A 15780-nucleotide genomic window follows, 5' to 3' on the forward strand; every position below is an offset into this window, starting at 1 on the left:
TGCTCATTGCCCACAGCTTCTAAAAGCTGCTGAGAGCCACATAAAAACAAGAGCAGGAGAAGGGAAGATAACCTCAGGCTTTTTCAAATGTGAAAGATGGGCCTAAGCAGGGTAACAGAGACCAAAAGCAAGTTTCCCTGAGGGATGAAGGTGTTTTCATACAGGCACTTTTTGAGAAAGAACATGCAAGGGGAATTCACCTTTCATTCCTTTTGGCATTTAGCTCCTGCTCAAATCTATATGTCTCTGGAGGTACAAAGGGAAATGGAAATTGAGATCCTGGAACTAATTTTGGTGTGCAGTTTCTCTAGGGATACTTTAAACAAGGCCAGGTTAAGTGAGACATTGTGCCCTGTATTTTATGATAGCTATGGGAGCAAAGAAAGTTCATTTTTAGGGTCATTTTCATAAAATGTTGAATTTGCAATTTGATATTTAGTGAGGGTTTTTTCTGTTTTTTAATTCTTCTGCTAAATAGGAAGCCTTGCTGAAATAAAGTCTTGAGCATGAACTTCAGCATTTATAGAACAAGCAATATGGAATGTGTTTGCTGTGAATATATTTTCTCTCAAAGGCACTGCCTGCAGCAATTTCAGTTATGCTGCTATTGGACAAAAGCATGAGTCCAACTCTGATGGCCTCCCTTGAAAGAAATACTAGGATTAATAGAATACTATAGAATGAATTAAAACTGTTGAAAGATTCATCAAAAAATATTTTTCAAGTGTGCTTAAGTCTGGTGTGGTCAATAAGAAATTTCCTGATAATCTGATGGAAGGACTGTTGGACAAATGCTGAAAAGCCATTATTTAAAAGCCTCAGGCTAGGGTCTTTGCTCTCATTTTATTTTTGCTCAGGAACCTCACTTACTTTGTACTCAGTTGGGTTGACAATGGCCTGGGAACTCTCCAATATGTAAGAGCACAGTCACTGCTCCAGGAGCAGGAGCACAAGCCTCACTGCATGCACAGCTGGGAGCAAGTCTCCATCCCTGCTGATGGGGCTGATTTCAGTTCCAGGACATTACCAGGGTGATGCAGCAGCCACAGTTTACTTACCAGCAAGAGGAGCCAGTCTCCAGAAACTGTTTCATACTCCTTGAAAGTTGTCAGGACTGCTAAGATCAAACACCCCAAGACAATCAGAAACCTGAAATGAAATAAAAAGCATAGCATTTTTAACCCTCTCTGTATTTGCTCTGGAGATATTGCTTATGAAATCATGAGTAGAGACTTCCATGGGATGGCTGCTCCCCGTTGGTGAGAATGAGGTGGGTTCTGATGAAGATCAGAAGTTTTCAACTAGGTTGGAGCAGGGGGCACTGGCAGTCATAGCAAGATCCAGAGTCAGAATGCTCCTGGGACAGACATGCTGTAATCAACCCACATTCTTCAGGCATGAGATGGGTGATAGTGCATTTTGGGAAGGGGTTGTATGATATGCAGAGGATTGTGTTGCTCAGGAGGTGTATTCCAAACTCTGTGTTGCCCAGAATGGCACTGCAGTTACTGCCAATGGATCTCCCTGGCACATCCTGAGGCCTGGGAAACAGTAAATGTTTCACTACAAGGAAGCACTGGGACAAACCCTCCCTTGAAAACTACATTTATTTTTCCTTTTTCTTCTCTTTTTGCACTCATTTCTATGCAGATGAAAAGACAAAAAGGTTTGAAAGAGTAACAAGAGAGGATAAATTTCTGCTCTCCAGTAAACAAAGTATATGATAAATCATTGCCTCTGTGTTATTTTCTGCCTGTGAGGATCCAGAACACAGAGATTTGACTAAAAATTTAACTCCCACTGCTGGCAAATCCAATTCAGTCTAATTGATCTGCTTTGCAAAATTATTCCCAGGTTCAAGCTATTCAAAATCTTTTATAGAAGTGATTACTGTGAAGCAAAGGGGCAAACTCATATTCTGGTACTTCATGTACCCAGATCATGGGCATTTTAATGTGTTTCCAAAACTTGATCCACAGGAACAGAGGGGCAGGTGGCCATGGAAATATTTTGAGTTTAATGAATAAATTAGAAAGATGTCTTTGCAAAAGCTCTGGATCCCCTGCTTTCATAGCTAGGGTACATCAAAGAAATGATAGGCATTAGGTACTGAAATCACCCAGGGAAAAAAGCTTGTGAAGAATCAAGCTGTGTTTATGTGTACTACCTGCTTTGAATTTCAATCTGGTTCCTGCAGTGTGATTTCATCTCTTGCTGAGAAAAACTCCACTTTGTTTCACTGGGTGAAATGAGCAGAGACAGAGCCTGCAGAGGAGGTAGTGACAAGGGACTCAGCTCAGCTCAGCAACATGAAAACCTTGGGTTTTCATTTCCTTCATGTCTGAGAAAACCTAGGGCTAAAGAGGGGTATTCTGAGAATGTGCAAATTATTTGCAGCTGGAGTGAAAGGACAGAGGTGAGCTCCAGATAGCTCCTGATGGTTTTTGGGGGGAATTTCCTCCAAGCAAAGTCCACTAGCACCCTACATGCAAGGAAAAGACTGCAGTGAAACACTTCATAGCAAACCCTGAAGGATTACTTTGCTGTGGCTTCTCTGAAATTCACTGTTCTTATGCCAGGAAAATTTCAGATCAGCCATTTTGAGCAAGGTTAGAACAGAAGTAAATGTGTTTGCTCCTGCTAAATAATTTTGGATTTCTTTGGTGAGTTTCACCTTTTCCCACTCCCCAGCCCTACTCTAGAGCATGGCTTATGTAGTTGGTAGGAAACAGATCAAAATGTGTCTTTTGCCATCTACCTATAACACTACTGCTTCTCAAGACATTTGGCAGTTCACTTAGCAATTTTGTAGTGCTCCTTCCATGCCCTTGGGTTTTGTCACACAATATCTTGTTGTCCCCTCCATGCAGTTATAAAGCCAATGGCTCCCTAGCTTCCCAAGACACTTCATCCAGCTGTCCAGAAATTCCAAGACCAAACAGGTGAAAACTAAACAAAGACAACATGATCTCTGATTAATTATAAGCCACCTATGCTCTGCCACACTACAGCCTTTAGAGTGGTACCATCACCAACACCCCATTTAAAGACTTGAGCAGCTGCTGCTTGGTACTTTCCACTACATCCATTTCTTTATACCATGTGAAAATTCAGCCACCCATCAGCTCCCAAGTATCATTTTAATGATTTAATGAAAGGTGAAAGACACTGAGAACAGTCCAAGGAAATTACATCATCGCATTACATCATAGGTACTTAAACTAAAGGCATGAAATTACGATGTCATGTTAAAAAACACCGCTGTCAATTAAAGATGATGTAAAGATTTTTGTCTAAAAGGAAGACAGAAGATAAGTTAGTAGTGAAATCATCTTTTTTGCCTAAAAATGCCTGTGGTTTTACCACTAGAGGGTAGCAGTTCTCCACAAAGCGAGGAGTTGCAGCTCCCTCCTTTTGGAACAGGCTCAAAGCAGTTCGAAGATGCTCAGGTGGTCGCAGCCACGTATTTGATATAAGGAAAGGAGTCTTACAGTGATGACAAGAGTTTGGACAATAAAAATCCCAGATGTTGACACCAAGGGCTGCTCAGTGCTCTTGGGGGTGCTGCTTGTTCAGTTCCTCTGTGCGGCACTGAGCATGCTGCAAGCCCCAGCCTCACGTGAGAGCCCACCCGTGAGGACAAGAGGCCATGCAGGACAAAACATCCACTAAAAGCAGGGTGAGAGGGTCGTACTGAGGATCACAAGTCGTTGTGAGTAATCTTGAGAGCAAATCTGAGAAGAGATGGTGGCCTGAACGCCCCATTGCAGGAAGGGCATGAAGCCCCTCAGAGGCGCCATTGCTGAGGGGGAGCTGCAGGCCCCAAACCCACGGGGCCCTCAGAGCCTCACCCCGGGCTCCTTCCTGCAGGACTCGGGGTAAGAAGGGATGAAAAGCCCATGTTAGTGCCCACAACCCATCCTGGAAGGGTCTGCTTTCCTCCTGCTGCACCACATCTGAAGGGTAAACACCAATTGCAAACACCCACAAGTTAATAATCTCGCATCTCAACAGTCCTTCTCCGCCTCTGCAATAATTATCACTGCAGCTCAGAGCACGCCATCAACTTTAATCTGCATTGATGCTGTGCAGCCCACCCTCTTCTGGTCTGGATCTTGATGGTTTTGAAGCCTGCAAGTCTTCCTGTGTCCTCTTTCTATGGAAGATGTCACTCAGATTCCACCCTTCTTACATCAGTCCCCCTTGCTCAGCAATGATGATAAAAATGTTCATCTTCCCCTCGCTACTACTGCCCCTATTTTTGGGCACAACTATGCCCATGTGGTGGCCATGCAAACATAAAGACAGCTGGCAACAGGACAATGCCTGAGTCTGCAGTGCCTAATTTCATTTTGTAGAGGCAGCAGTGTGAGCTGAGCAGTTGAGTCTGACTCTAAAATTGTAACAGGAGAATCACAGGGTAAGAAACTGCTGAAATCACAGAGGATGAGCAGGAGGAAGACTGCCACTGACCTGGGGAATCAAGGGACAGAAGCGGAGAAAATCTGAAATTTACTCACAGTTATAATGATTCATGGGACATAGAGCACTAAGGATTGGAAGAAAGAAATAGGGTGAAAATCAAGGTTTAGAATGAAAACTCAGTCCTATTAAGTCAAAGATTTCTATTAAACTGTGTTTCAGCAGGTGGCAGTCCAGGCTTCAAGAATGCATATCACCTATGCCTAATGAGGATCTGAATGTGTTCTTCAGCTTTTCAGAATCATCCTTGCCATTATTTTACATTATTTTTCACAGCACATTACATGGTTCCTATTTGCAGCATTATGCCTTAAAAATCTGATTAGTTTGTTGTATACATAATTTCCAGACCACCAAATGGCAGTGCTTGTTTGTCACTGTCACAAATAACATATTATTCAGGTCAATATATTTTCTTAGTTTTAGAAATTACATATTTAATACTCGTATTTTCTAACTGCACTATTTTGTTGTGTTAAAAAGAGTATACAAAAAAAAAATTCTTTCCCAGAAAAGAAGAAGTAATTTACAACTATGCATGATCATGAATCTAATGTTTCTTGTATGAACATCACAGACTGTTTTGTTTGGTAAATTTTTACTTATCTTGCTATTCCTCATTCTTTGAGTTTTTCTTCTTTATCTGTTTTCATTTGAAGCCAATAGAACACAGATCTAGCTGAGAACATTTATGTGTTTTATATATACATCTGCTCATCACATTTCTGTTCACCATCCCCTCCTTCAAAACTGTAGAAGCAGATCCTGTAGGAATTTGCCTCTAATCTATTCCAAAACAGCTTCCCTATGAAGTTGTTTTGAACACTAGATCTGCCATGGGCAGGCCAAACTACATTTGCATTTGGTGTCATTTTGACAAATTTTTGTGCTGTGGGACAAAATGCTAAACCTCAGTGAGGTTTAGTTAATAGAGAAGAATGTGTGCTTCTCGTGTACAACTCAGGTTGATTAAAACCAAATAGCTCAAGGTGGTCAGGAGCACCTGGAGAAGATATTTCTTCTCTTTAACTGTAAGGACAGACTGGTGATGAGCTCCTATGGAGAGGTTTACTGTGTAAATCAGCTGAATGCCACCCCTTATGTTTACCCTTGGTTTGGATATAATTATAAACACCACCTCTTCATAATGTTTATGTATTTTTGCTACTGAAATTAGCCAACCAGCCACAGCATTTCTGGTTTGTCTGAAATCCCTTGCTGCAAATTTAGGTATCACATCTACATGTGGCCAGGAATCCTGGTTACAAAATTATAACCCAGGCTTTGGGCAAGAAAGCCTCAAGCCTCTAACTGAACAGTTAGGAGTAAGAAATCACCCCAGTCCAACAGTGCACAGATTTCTTTTTGCTCTCTTACCTTCAATACCACCTCTTGCAAGACATTGGGACTCTTCTGTCTCCAAATGTTCTTATGAATCTTAGATTTTTCGGCTTGCTTCATTTGGTATTTTATTTTCTTCCCTTAAAGCTTATGCTCTGGTTTCATTATGCTCTGCCACCTGGTAAATGCTAATGGAATTCTCTAAGACTGATATGTAAGGAAAATCTGACAGTGTTCTGCTAAATTTTTGGTTTAGGGTATCCAAAGCAATATGGTTCTAAACCATGATTCCCACACAGTTTCCCAAATTTCATATTGGAAAAACCTTATTTTCTTCAGCTATTGGCTTTTACCCATAAGGATTAAAAATGCATCTTTTCTCACATTTCTTTCAGTTGCTCTATATTCCTACCCATCATCTTTTTCTCTTCTTCAGAACTTCATTTTTCACAGAACATCTGCAGTATCTTGCAGTGATCGCTTTATGGTTGCTAATGAGAAACTTGAGTCAGGGTTTTTAACACTAAAAAAAATGACATTACCAAATATTTGAGAACAGCTCTTCAGAGAGAAGGGAATGCATGCCTGATTTCCACAGACTCTGGAATACTCACTGTTTAATATTTAGATTCTTGAATCTCTGCAGTTCCAAGCAATAGGCCAGAGATCAGTACTGAGATAAGGGCAACAGGAAAAATCCAAACATTTTGTGAGGCTACAAAAGGGCTGGGGATGCCTGGAAAAGCACTGAGAAACTTAGTGGAGGTCCTGGAAGAGAAGAGAAAAAGCAACAAGTCCTGCAGAAGGGATGTTCTAAGGCTCCTCTTTCCTTGCATCCACAGATTTCCCTGAGTGCACACCCACAGCTCCAGGCAGAAATCCTTGTCCTAGTGCCATTGTACAGCAAGGACAGGGCAGAAATGCCATGCTCAGTAAGCTGTATTGCACTCTTGCTCTGCTGCGATAGCAGAGCCAGTAAAAAAGTCCTTCACATGATGCTGAGGAAAACCCTAGAAAGTAAGGAAAGATCCCCAAAAGAGCCCTAGTCTAACTGGCATACAAGCTGACCTGGCAGGTACTGAGGTGGTAGCCCAGAATGACACTTGTCCATTGGTGACAAAGTGACATTGTCCCTGGCACAGCAGGAAGCTGAGGCAGAAAAGCCCAAACCCTTATTCATGCCAGGTTTTTGATGGCCTTGAACTCTCTTTGGCAGGAATGCCTCTGAATGGGCTTCACTGCTGTGTCCATGAGTCTGGAAAGCTTTTAAAATCAAGACCTGGGAGGGGAAAGCTGTGCTTCACAGCAGGGCATTAGGGTGCAAAAGAACAGCTTTTATATCAGATGGTTCCTTATTCCTCTCCTCCATGTACTACCCAAACCAGGTAAATCTCCCTTGTCTTGCTTTTTTTCAGGCCCAGTCCTAAAAACCTTTTTCTTCTGAGCCCTGTGGACCACCACTGCCATCTTTTCCAGGGTCTGGCATGCTGGTACATTTTGGGTCAGCAATGTCAGATAGCACAGATACCACCAATCTGCATTTTCTGTCAGAAGAATGGCCTGACACATTTCCTAGGTTTGCTGGTATGAGCCTGCAAAACAGTCCAGAGCACTACATTTCCCTGCCTGTTTTTTCTCAGCTTAGAAGACAAGAGTCATATACCAAGATCCTATTTCCCTCCTCGAAAAAGTGTCAAAAGTGCTCCAAAATTCCTGGCACATGTAAGTTAGTGGGAGAGACCAAGTCATCTTCTCACATGAGTGGGGGACAGATGGCAGCAGCAAAGGAGAGGCAATGACAGCATTAGCTACCAAGGGGTTGCATGTGTCCTATTCCCTGCAGCTTGAATAAGGATGCAAAAGCTTCTGACTTGCAACTAAATATACTGAATTGCTTCATTACTGGTTTTAATTTCTATTTTTATATCAGGTGAAGGATATCAGACTGAACTATTGTTTGGGGCTTTCATCTGCCATGCCCAGAATGCCTGTCCATGGGCTTATCTCTGGCTGGCAGCAAACTGCTAATTGAGTTGAGACACACAGACTAGGAACACAGTGATCCATCAGTGCAGCAGAGCAGGGAGAGCACAGAGCCAAACCACATCACCCAGCAGCCCCAGCTGCAAAAACCACAAATCAAATGAGTTCTGACAGGGCATTCTCCAAAAGATATTAAAGAATTGGTTTGGAGCCATTTGAAGGTAAACCTTAAGATTCCTACGTTGGTTTCTAATTTCTGCTAAATTTTGCAAAATAAAAGTGCTGGACCTTTGAAGGCCAACCTGTAATTGAGTAGTTAAGTGCCCAGACTACAGCAAACTCTGTGAAGAAGTGAATTTAGATGATAGAAAGAGCCTAAGGTTAGACTAGCAATCATCTACATCAATGTTTAAACATCTGGAGAAAAATTTCTAGGAAGGTACCTTTTCAAATGTCACCCAAGACTGCTGTGTCCAGAGGGACAAAAGATCTAGGAGTCTACTTCCAAACATGATAAAATCTCAGAGGCACACAAGATTTAGGATATCTCACAGGGACATACACTGATCTCCCCCACAAATCTCTCCTTATTTCTTTAGAAAGAAGAATGAATTATACCCTCTGAATAAAGTTTTAGAAATCTCAAAAAAATGCAAATGAGAGCAACTTCTGAACGCACACTTGTGACTTCTGCCTTGATTGAACACAGTGTTGTGATATTTTCTACCTTCCCATTTGAAATCAATAAAGATCAGAAGACTGTAGCAGACAGAGAAAACAAACAGAAAAACCCAGTCAAAGAGCCCAGCCACCCTTTCTTCCACCTGACCAAACTGCCTTTTCTTGCAGGTACACACATCAAATATATTAGGTCCTCCAAAGCTGGCACAGCTGAAAGTGAATTTCTAATATGAAAGCAGCAGTGTCCAGAAAAAGCCTCTGTAGTCTCCAATACAGAGTTACTAGGTAGGAAATTGATAATAATAGTAATTTGGTGGTCAGATAGATTCTTACAATGAACTGAAAGAGAATCTTTTCTCTTTAAGCAAGACTTCAACCCATTTGGGAGTATTGCTTGTTGGGTTTTTTCCTATTTTTGACCATACATTGCAAACTCCATACTTTGAAAAATGCCAATGATTCCAACCCAGTGTAGCAATTCAGCCACATGGGACTGCCAATTGAAAAAAAAAACAACAAGAAAACAACATTTCAGCTGGGACTGTATCTTTGCCTGTGCCTTCTCAAACTCATGACAGTCATCCTTATGTGAGAACACAAGCACTTTCTGCAAGGATCTCAGCTCTCACTTGGAGGGGGACATTCAGAAGAAAAGCTGCATGGTGCCATTCCCAATAGAATTTTTAGTTTGGTCAAAGATTTGCAGCTGTGTGAGGAAGAGGTGCATGGCTGCACATGACCTGCACCCAACAACAACTCTGCCAGTGCACTCCAGGTCCAGGTGACAGCTTAATGGGTTTTCCATTATGGGCAATGAAGTGTCCTGATAATGCAGCTCCTGTGGAGCCAGACATATGGCTCAGTTCTCTCAGATTAGGTAGGATCTCTGGATTTTCTGACATTTACTCCACAGTGAGCTCTATCATTTCACACCTGAGGTGGTCACAGTTGTGCTTGTGACACAGGCCACTTGACTCAGGGTTTTTTCAGCTAAAATCATGAAGTACTGCAGGTAGAATGGAAGACAGATCTTTTCCACATAGTGTTTAATCTGCCTGACCCAGAGAAAATCAGACAAAGGTCTCAGATCTTTACTTGAGCCATCCAGTTGCTGGGTTTTTTAAATCCAGGAAGATTTTCTGAATTTTTTCTATAAGTGTTCAGAGTCATTACTGCAACTTACATTATTTGACAACCTAAAAGCACATCAGCTTTTCTTAACAATCTGGTCTGCAGACTATGACCCATTCACACATCCAGTGGTGCTGCACAACAAACTCACATCAATCAGTCAGGGAAGGATTTCTTGCTGTGCAGAATGCAAAGAGGATGAGCTGCCCTCACTTTATCCACAGGGAGAGAAGAAGAGAAGAAAGGCTCTGTGCTCAAAGATGCAAGGGCTAAACCTCATGTCACAGGAGCTGTGGATTAAAAAGGCAGTGGTGGTGGGGAGGAATGCTTTTTCTTGGAATACACAAATTGACACAGGCAAAATGTGTGTTAATAGACCAAATTTCACTGGAAATTAAACCAGATTTTTAATCCAGCTTGATTTTATGCTGTTTCTATAAACCTTCTCTTGCACCAGACTGTTCACCTTTGCTTTGTGCTCCATAGCAGGTTGTAGTTTGGCACTCATGATCAGTCAGATGACAAGGATTCACAGCTCTAGCTCATTTCCAGAACAATACCCCAGAAAATGGCATTAGCTGGAAGCCAGGGGAAGGCAACTAAATGCAGAATATTCTTAAGTGAGTCCCTCCCTAGAACAGAACAGGGAATTTCTCAGAAGCTTTAGATTATCTCAGATAAAATAGCATTTTTTAAGCAAATTAAGCATTTTTAAGCAAGTGTAGGAGCCTTATCTCAGTGCCATTCCAAGGGATGGGCTTTTATCCAGTAATGATGAACACCAAAATGCAACTCCACTCTCACGCTGCTCCTCCATGGGGAAACAGGTTCTGTTCAATATTTCCAGCCCTGTATGGAGTCTCACAGTGCACTTGGTACACATGACTCGAACTCCAGGTTTTTTGTGTTTTTGAAGGAGATGGCTCCATTATACCAACCAAGAGTAGTGTCAGAGTCCTGGCCCTGAGCACAGTGTCACATGGATGAAAATCCCTTTGGGATGGGAACCTGGGCATGGTCTCCCAATCACACCTTCCCCAGATGGCAAGATGTTTGATGTTAGGCCCTTTCTCTCAGTGCAGAAATTAAACCACTCCCTGAAACTCAGCCTCACACCAATCAAACCACTGCCACAGGCCTTCTGTCTTTGAATACCTGCCTTTCAAAATACATTTGATGGCTTCTCTTCTCTGATACTTCTATAAAAACACTGAGACATTTTTTTAATATCTATTTGTTGGGAAAATAAAAGAGGGACAAAAAGTGGCTTTTGACCCTAAAATGTCAGCTTGATGGTTTAACACATGACAAGATATGTGGTCTGAACAGAAATGTGAGGGGGATGATCAGTTGTTTAAAGGCAAATCCCTTTATAATAGTGTTTTTTCAACATCTTGCCTTTAAACTGATGAGAATATATCAACAACTTTTAAGTGTTTCAGCAAAGGTGCTTACAGAGGTTGTGTTATGTGGAATTTCTGTAAGATCTGCATCTCCTTAGGAAAGAGCATTGAAGGGTCTGCAGCTGCAGACCCATGGTGCTGATGAAGCGTGGAGGCCAACACAGCAACAGCTGAAGTGTGAGGAGCAGATGAGTTATTTGTGCTCCTTTCCCATCTCCAGTTCACATTCATTAGCAAATGATGAGTTGTGTTAGCATGGCAAATGAATCACAGCCTCACTGGAGGTGAACTTTGGATAAGCTCTTTGGAGGTCATTGTACCATCAGGAGTCTGAGTGACACAACGGAACGGCATCATTAGCACAGAGGATTTGTACCTATGTAAATCTGATGATGTTTTAGAGCATTTCTGCTGGTTTCCATTACCATAAACAATTAATCAGCATTCAAAATTCAGAAGGATCGTCTGTAAGCATGTAACATTTCATTTGATGTCTGAAGTTGAAGTCTTTGGAGGAGGTTATCAGTCTTTTCCAGACCTGTCCAATTTTTATTCCTGAAATGTTTCACCAGCATCTGCAACAATGCTTCTCAACACAATGTATGATGGCCCTTTTGCTCAACTGACTTGTTAATGCCTCAGATTGCATTGTCCCTGTTTAACCTGACAGATTCGAACAATGACAATTCTATCAAACCCTCAGGGAAAAATGGCAATATGGAAGGAGAGATTTTTGGTTTTATTTGAATAAAGAAATCTAATGAGTTGAATAAGTTGAAAATGGCAGAGATTTCAGCATATGTAAATCACATTTAGAAAAATAGAAAAAAATGCAGTAATGAGAAGTCCTGCATGAAGAATACAGTCTAGAAAACAGTTAAGCCTGTGCTAAGAAACTCTGTTAGGACTACCATGTTTTTGTCCTCAAAAATCCATGAATCTTTGTGTGTCTCCTGGATGGAACAGCTGGTCTTACAGAAGGAAAGTTTTCTCTAACAGAGGAATACTGGGCACAGTGAGACACAGGCTTGACATAACTTTCCTATTCTTATTTGACATCCAAGGGAACAGAAATTCCTATTCTTAATTCAAGCTTTGCCACATTTTTCTACTGCGGTATCAGTGCAGAGAGTGACTGGAATTTCATCATAATAATGAATCAATAAGGGTGGAGAGCTCAATCAATTTTCAGGTGTAGCATGACTGATTTGACCAGCCAGAGAGCCAGTAAAACTCACTCAGTGAGCTGAACAATCCTCTGAGCTCCACAGACAGTACCAGCAACATTAGTGGGACAGCAGACACTTAAATCATCTGTACACACACAGATATTTGGGTGCCTGAATTGAATATCCAAATCATGCCTTGAATCTTATCTCTTGCAGCTGAACAGAAGCAGCAAGTCTGGAACAGCAAGTAGCAATACTGGTGCTCAGCTCCCAGCTTGCAGCTGCTCCCAGCTTGCCTCTGCCAGTTCTGAATACTGGGGTGCTGGGGAAGGTTTGCATTAGACATGCAGAGCTTTTCCCTTTATCTGTAAAATTAAGACTGTTGCAGAGCGACAAATTTCAGGCCTAGGTTTTTATTGACCTCTCAGACAACAATGGTGGTTGACACAGGTATCTAAAAGGTATCTTAAAGTCAGGTTTTTCTCCCTTTATGTCCCACCAGGACATGTTCAGGCATAGGGAGCTACACTTGCCATGTGGCTGCACAGAACATTAGTAGGTGAGCATGAGGCTGTAACTCTTTCCTGGGTGAAAAGCCTATTGACTCAGACAATCCCTCCAGTACCTCAATTCTGTGATTAAACAGGGATCTTAGCCTTGGCTATCTACAGCACTGGCTACACATTTCTATTTGCTATAATATGGCTTGAAGTTGTTGTCAACACTGATTAATTATTTATCTCATAGACTGTAACTGTTTCAGGGATGCTTTCTGAGTAATCTTGATCAAGATGCTCATGACTGATTGTACATTGATTGTTCTATTGCTTATCAGCAGCAGTAGTCCTAAAAAGCTTCAGGATTCTGGTTTATATTCAAAGTAATCCATATTCTTTTTAAACAGGAAATTAAGGAGCCAGTCCCAGGCAGTTCTGGGGAGCCAAAACTAATAATGAGTTGCTCTTAGAAATACCTCCCTGTACCATTTTTACACTCAAGTGTAGATGACTTCTATTGTTTTTCCACAGATAAGACAACTATAAAAGTAAGAATTTCCAAAGAAAGAAAGCTTAGCTTCTCCTGTGAAGGAGAGTTATAGCTAGGGAAAAAAAAACAAACCAAAAAACAAAACCAACAAGTACTGTAATGCCAGTAGAATTATAAGACCTCATAACTATAAGTTTTCAAGTCATTTGAATTCTGGGGATGCTGTGGTAAGTCTAATGATAAAGCTAATTACTCACAAGAACAAAATTCAAAAGAGTTGCATGGTGAAAGCTTCACATTAAATTACTGACACTATTTTGGTCACTGTGGCATTTAAAAAAAACCACATGGTTGTACTCAGCTTGCTTGTAAAGTTATTAGACACATCTCAAGGTGCCTGCTTTAGGTGTACACCAGACAGATGTAATGTGGCTGTGGATGCTCTTCATCTAACACAAGTGATTCAACATTCCCACAATAGAAAGCATGTTATTAAGGTCTGCACACACCATTACTGGAGTTATGGGGCAGGCTAAGAAATGTTTCACCCTCCAGACTCTTGAGGGAACTTGTGCTCCTTCTTCCAGCAAGGATCATTATGTTCTTTCCTTCACAGGACAGAAGAATACAAAAGTGTGGGAAACATTTCAAACACAAATATTGTTTTGCCAGGAATTTTGAGTCACTGTCTTTATGCAAGAAATGTCACACTGTGCACAAACACAGGAGCAGCTTTTCCCTTGAGCCTGCACAGTAGAAATTAATATTGCAGTTGTTCTTTTGTGCATTGTGTTGCATCTTTCAACCTTGTTCTACTGCTTAAACTCACATCAGTTTTATTCTTTTTGTAATTATTTAACATGTGGAAGCTCTTTGTATTGGAGGATGCAGTCATATAGAAATGTTTTCTCACCTCCTGGAAGTAGTTCTGGTTTGTCTGTGTTATTTATTTATTCATTTCTTTTAATCTGCTTATTTATTTCCAGAACAGGTTTTTTATTAGTGCCCTAATTTACAGAGCAGGGAATAAATGGCACATGTCTGTCTCTTCATCCTTTATTACAGCATTAACCTTTCCATTATCTGCTCAAAAGCAGGGTTTGAATTGCAACCATTAGATCCAGCAATGACTTCATCAGCTAATTGAGCAGCAATCCCAATCAGTCAGTTGATGGCCCACAGATTGGAACTTCATGAGTGAGATGATAAAAGGAGAAACAAGAAATAATAGCTAAAACCAGATTGAATTCAGGGGTAATTGGCTCCTCTCCACTTGCTTTTATGGTACAGCAAGTTAGCTAGACTGGAGTCACACGACTAACTGACAAGGTAGCAGTGCATCAGATCAGACATTTTTTGCATGCATGGATTTCCATAATTACCTCCATTCAGCTGGGAACAAATAAAGTATAGATTATTTTCTAGGATTCAGACATAAAAATCCACATTTATTTCACAGGTATACATGAAACATATCACTATGATTTGGGAGCTACCAGCTCCTGTTTTAGAGTCAGCATGCAATGGTGTGGTTTGTGTGCTTCTGCCTGCCCTCAGGTTCTCCTCTCCCCTTCATCCACTCCACCTGCAAGATGACAAGTTCTTCTCTGTCACTGTTTGGTGCCCAATGGGAACTGATAAAACTTGAAATATTAAACTGGAAAGATTCAGATAACTCCACCCTACCCTCAGCCTTTGGGCTGGATCTCATCACCTTGGCAATACCGGGTTTAGGGGGAGTTCAGGCCAAGCAAATCTATTGCCCAGTCTTCACTAAGCTGTCAAATTTACATTGACATCCCTCTGGTTACTCTGCAATGGGATTTCAATCCCAGTGAGTAAAAAATAAATTTACTGTGGTCCTTGATAAGAAGTTTGTGCACACACAGATTTAAAACTTTACCTTAAATTGGAGAACCAGATCTGGTAAAACAGCAAGCCATACTATTACAGTTACTTGTTAGTACCTCTAACTTAATTATACAGTGTTTTAGTAGGAGAGTGTCAGAATTAATGAGTCTATCAAGGGCACGAAGACAAATGTAGCTGAAGTGGAATGGGTTAATTTTTCATACTAAGAAGCAATTAATGGATATGAGGGCACAAAATCCTGTGTTTTCACAGTTAATCTGCTCCCATTATCATTGTAACCTGGTTAAAGAAAGCTCAGGTATTTCTACATCCCACTGAAATCTGTTCCATATTTGTATTTTTTGTTTCTTAGAAGCAGTACATATACAAAAGCCACCATTTAAGGAAAATAATGACAGCTTGAGCAGAAGTGCAATAAAATCCAGGAAGTCTTTGATGCACAGGATGACACACTTCTTACATCTTACTTCCACAGTCTGACTTAAGCCAAGCACCAGATTTGGCATCAGGGAGGGATATCTCTTCATTTCACTCTGGCATGAAGCATTGGCTTAGGCCTGGATATTTTCTTTTCTTTTGCCTAGAACATAAGGCATAGTCTATTTCTTAGGCTAATCTGGGAGTTATTTTATGATGGCAGGAAATAATTAGTGTCTCACTCTTGAAACACTTGGTCTTCAGTACAGGTCTTTTGCTTTTTTTCAATGTTTCAGGCCCATTGTAGAGGTAAC

At 41.1% G+C, this 15780-nt stretch overlaps 1 protein-coding gene across 1 annotated transcript in view; it reads right to left on the reverse strand.

Annotated features, from left to right (window-relative positions):
- The window catches only part of KCNQ3 (potassium voltage-gated channel subfamily Q member 3), a 193791-nt gene that overhangs the window by 35532 nt on the left and 142479 nt on the right, over positions 1–15780 (reverse strand). Inside the window, 1 exon segment of the mRNA XM_030971456.1 lies at positions 1059–1149. Coding sequence (XP_030827316.1) covers positions 1059–1149 — 91 coding nt within the window.

The sequence above is a fragment of the Camarhynchus parvulus genome, chromosome 2 (genome assembly GCF_901933205.1).
Source record: "Camarhynchus parvulus chromosome 2, STF_HiC, whole genome shotgun sequence".
Classification (NCBI taxonomy): Eukaryota; Metazoa; Chordata; class Aves; order Passeriformes; family Thraupidae; genus Camarhynchus; species Camarhynchus parvulus.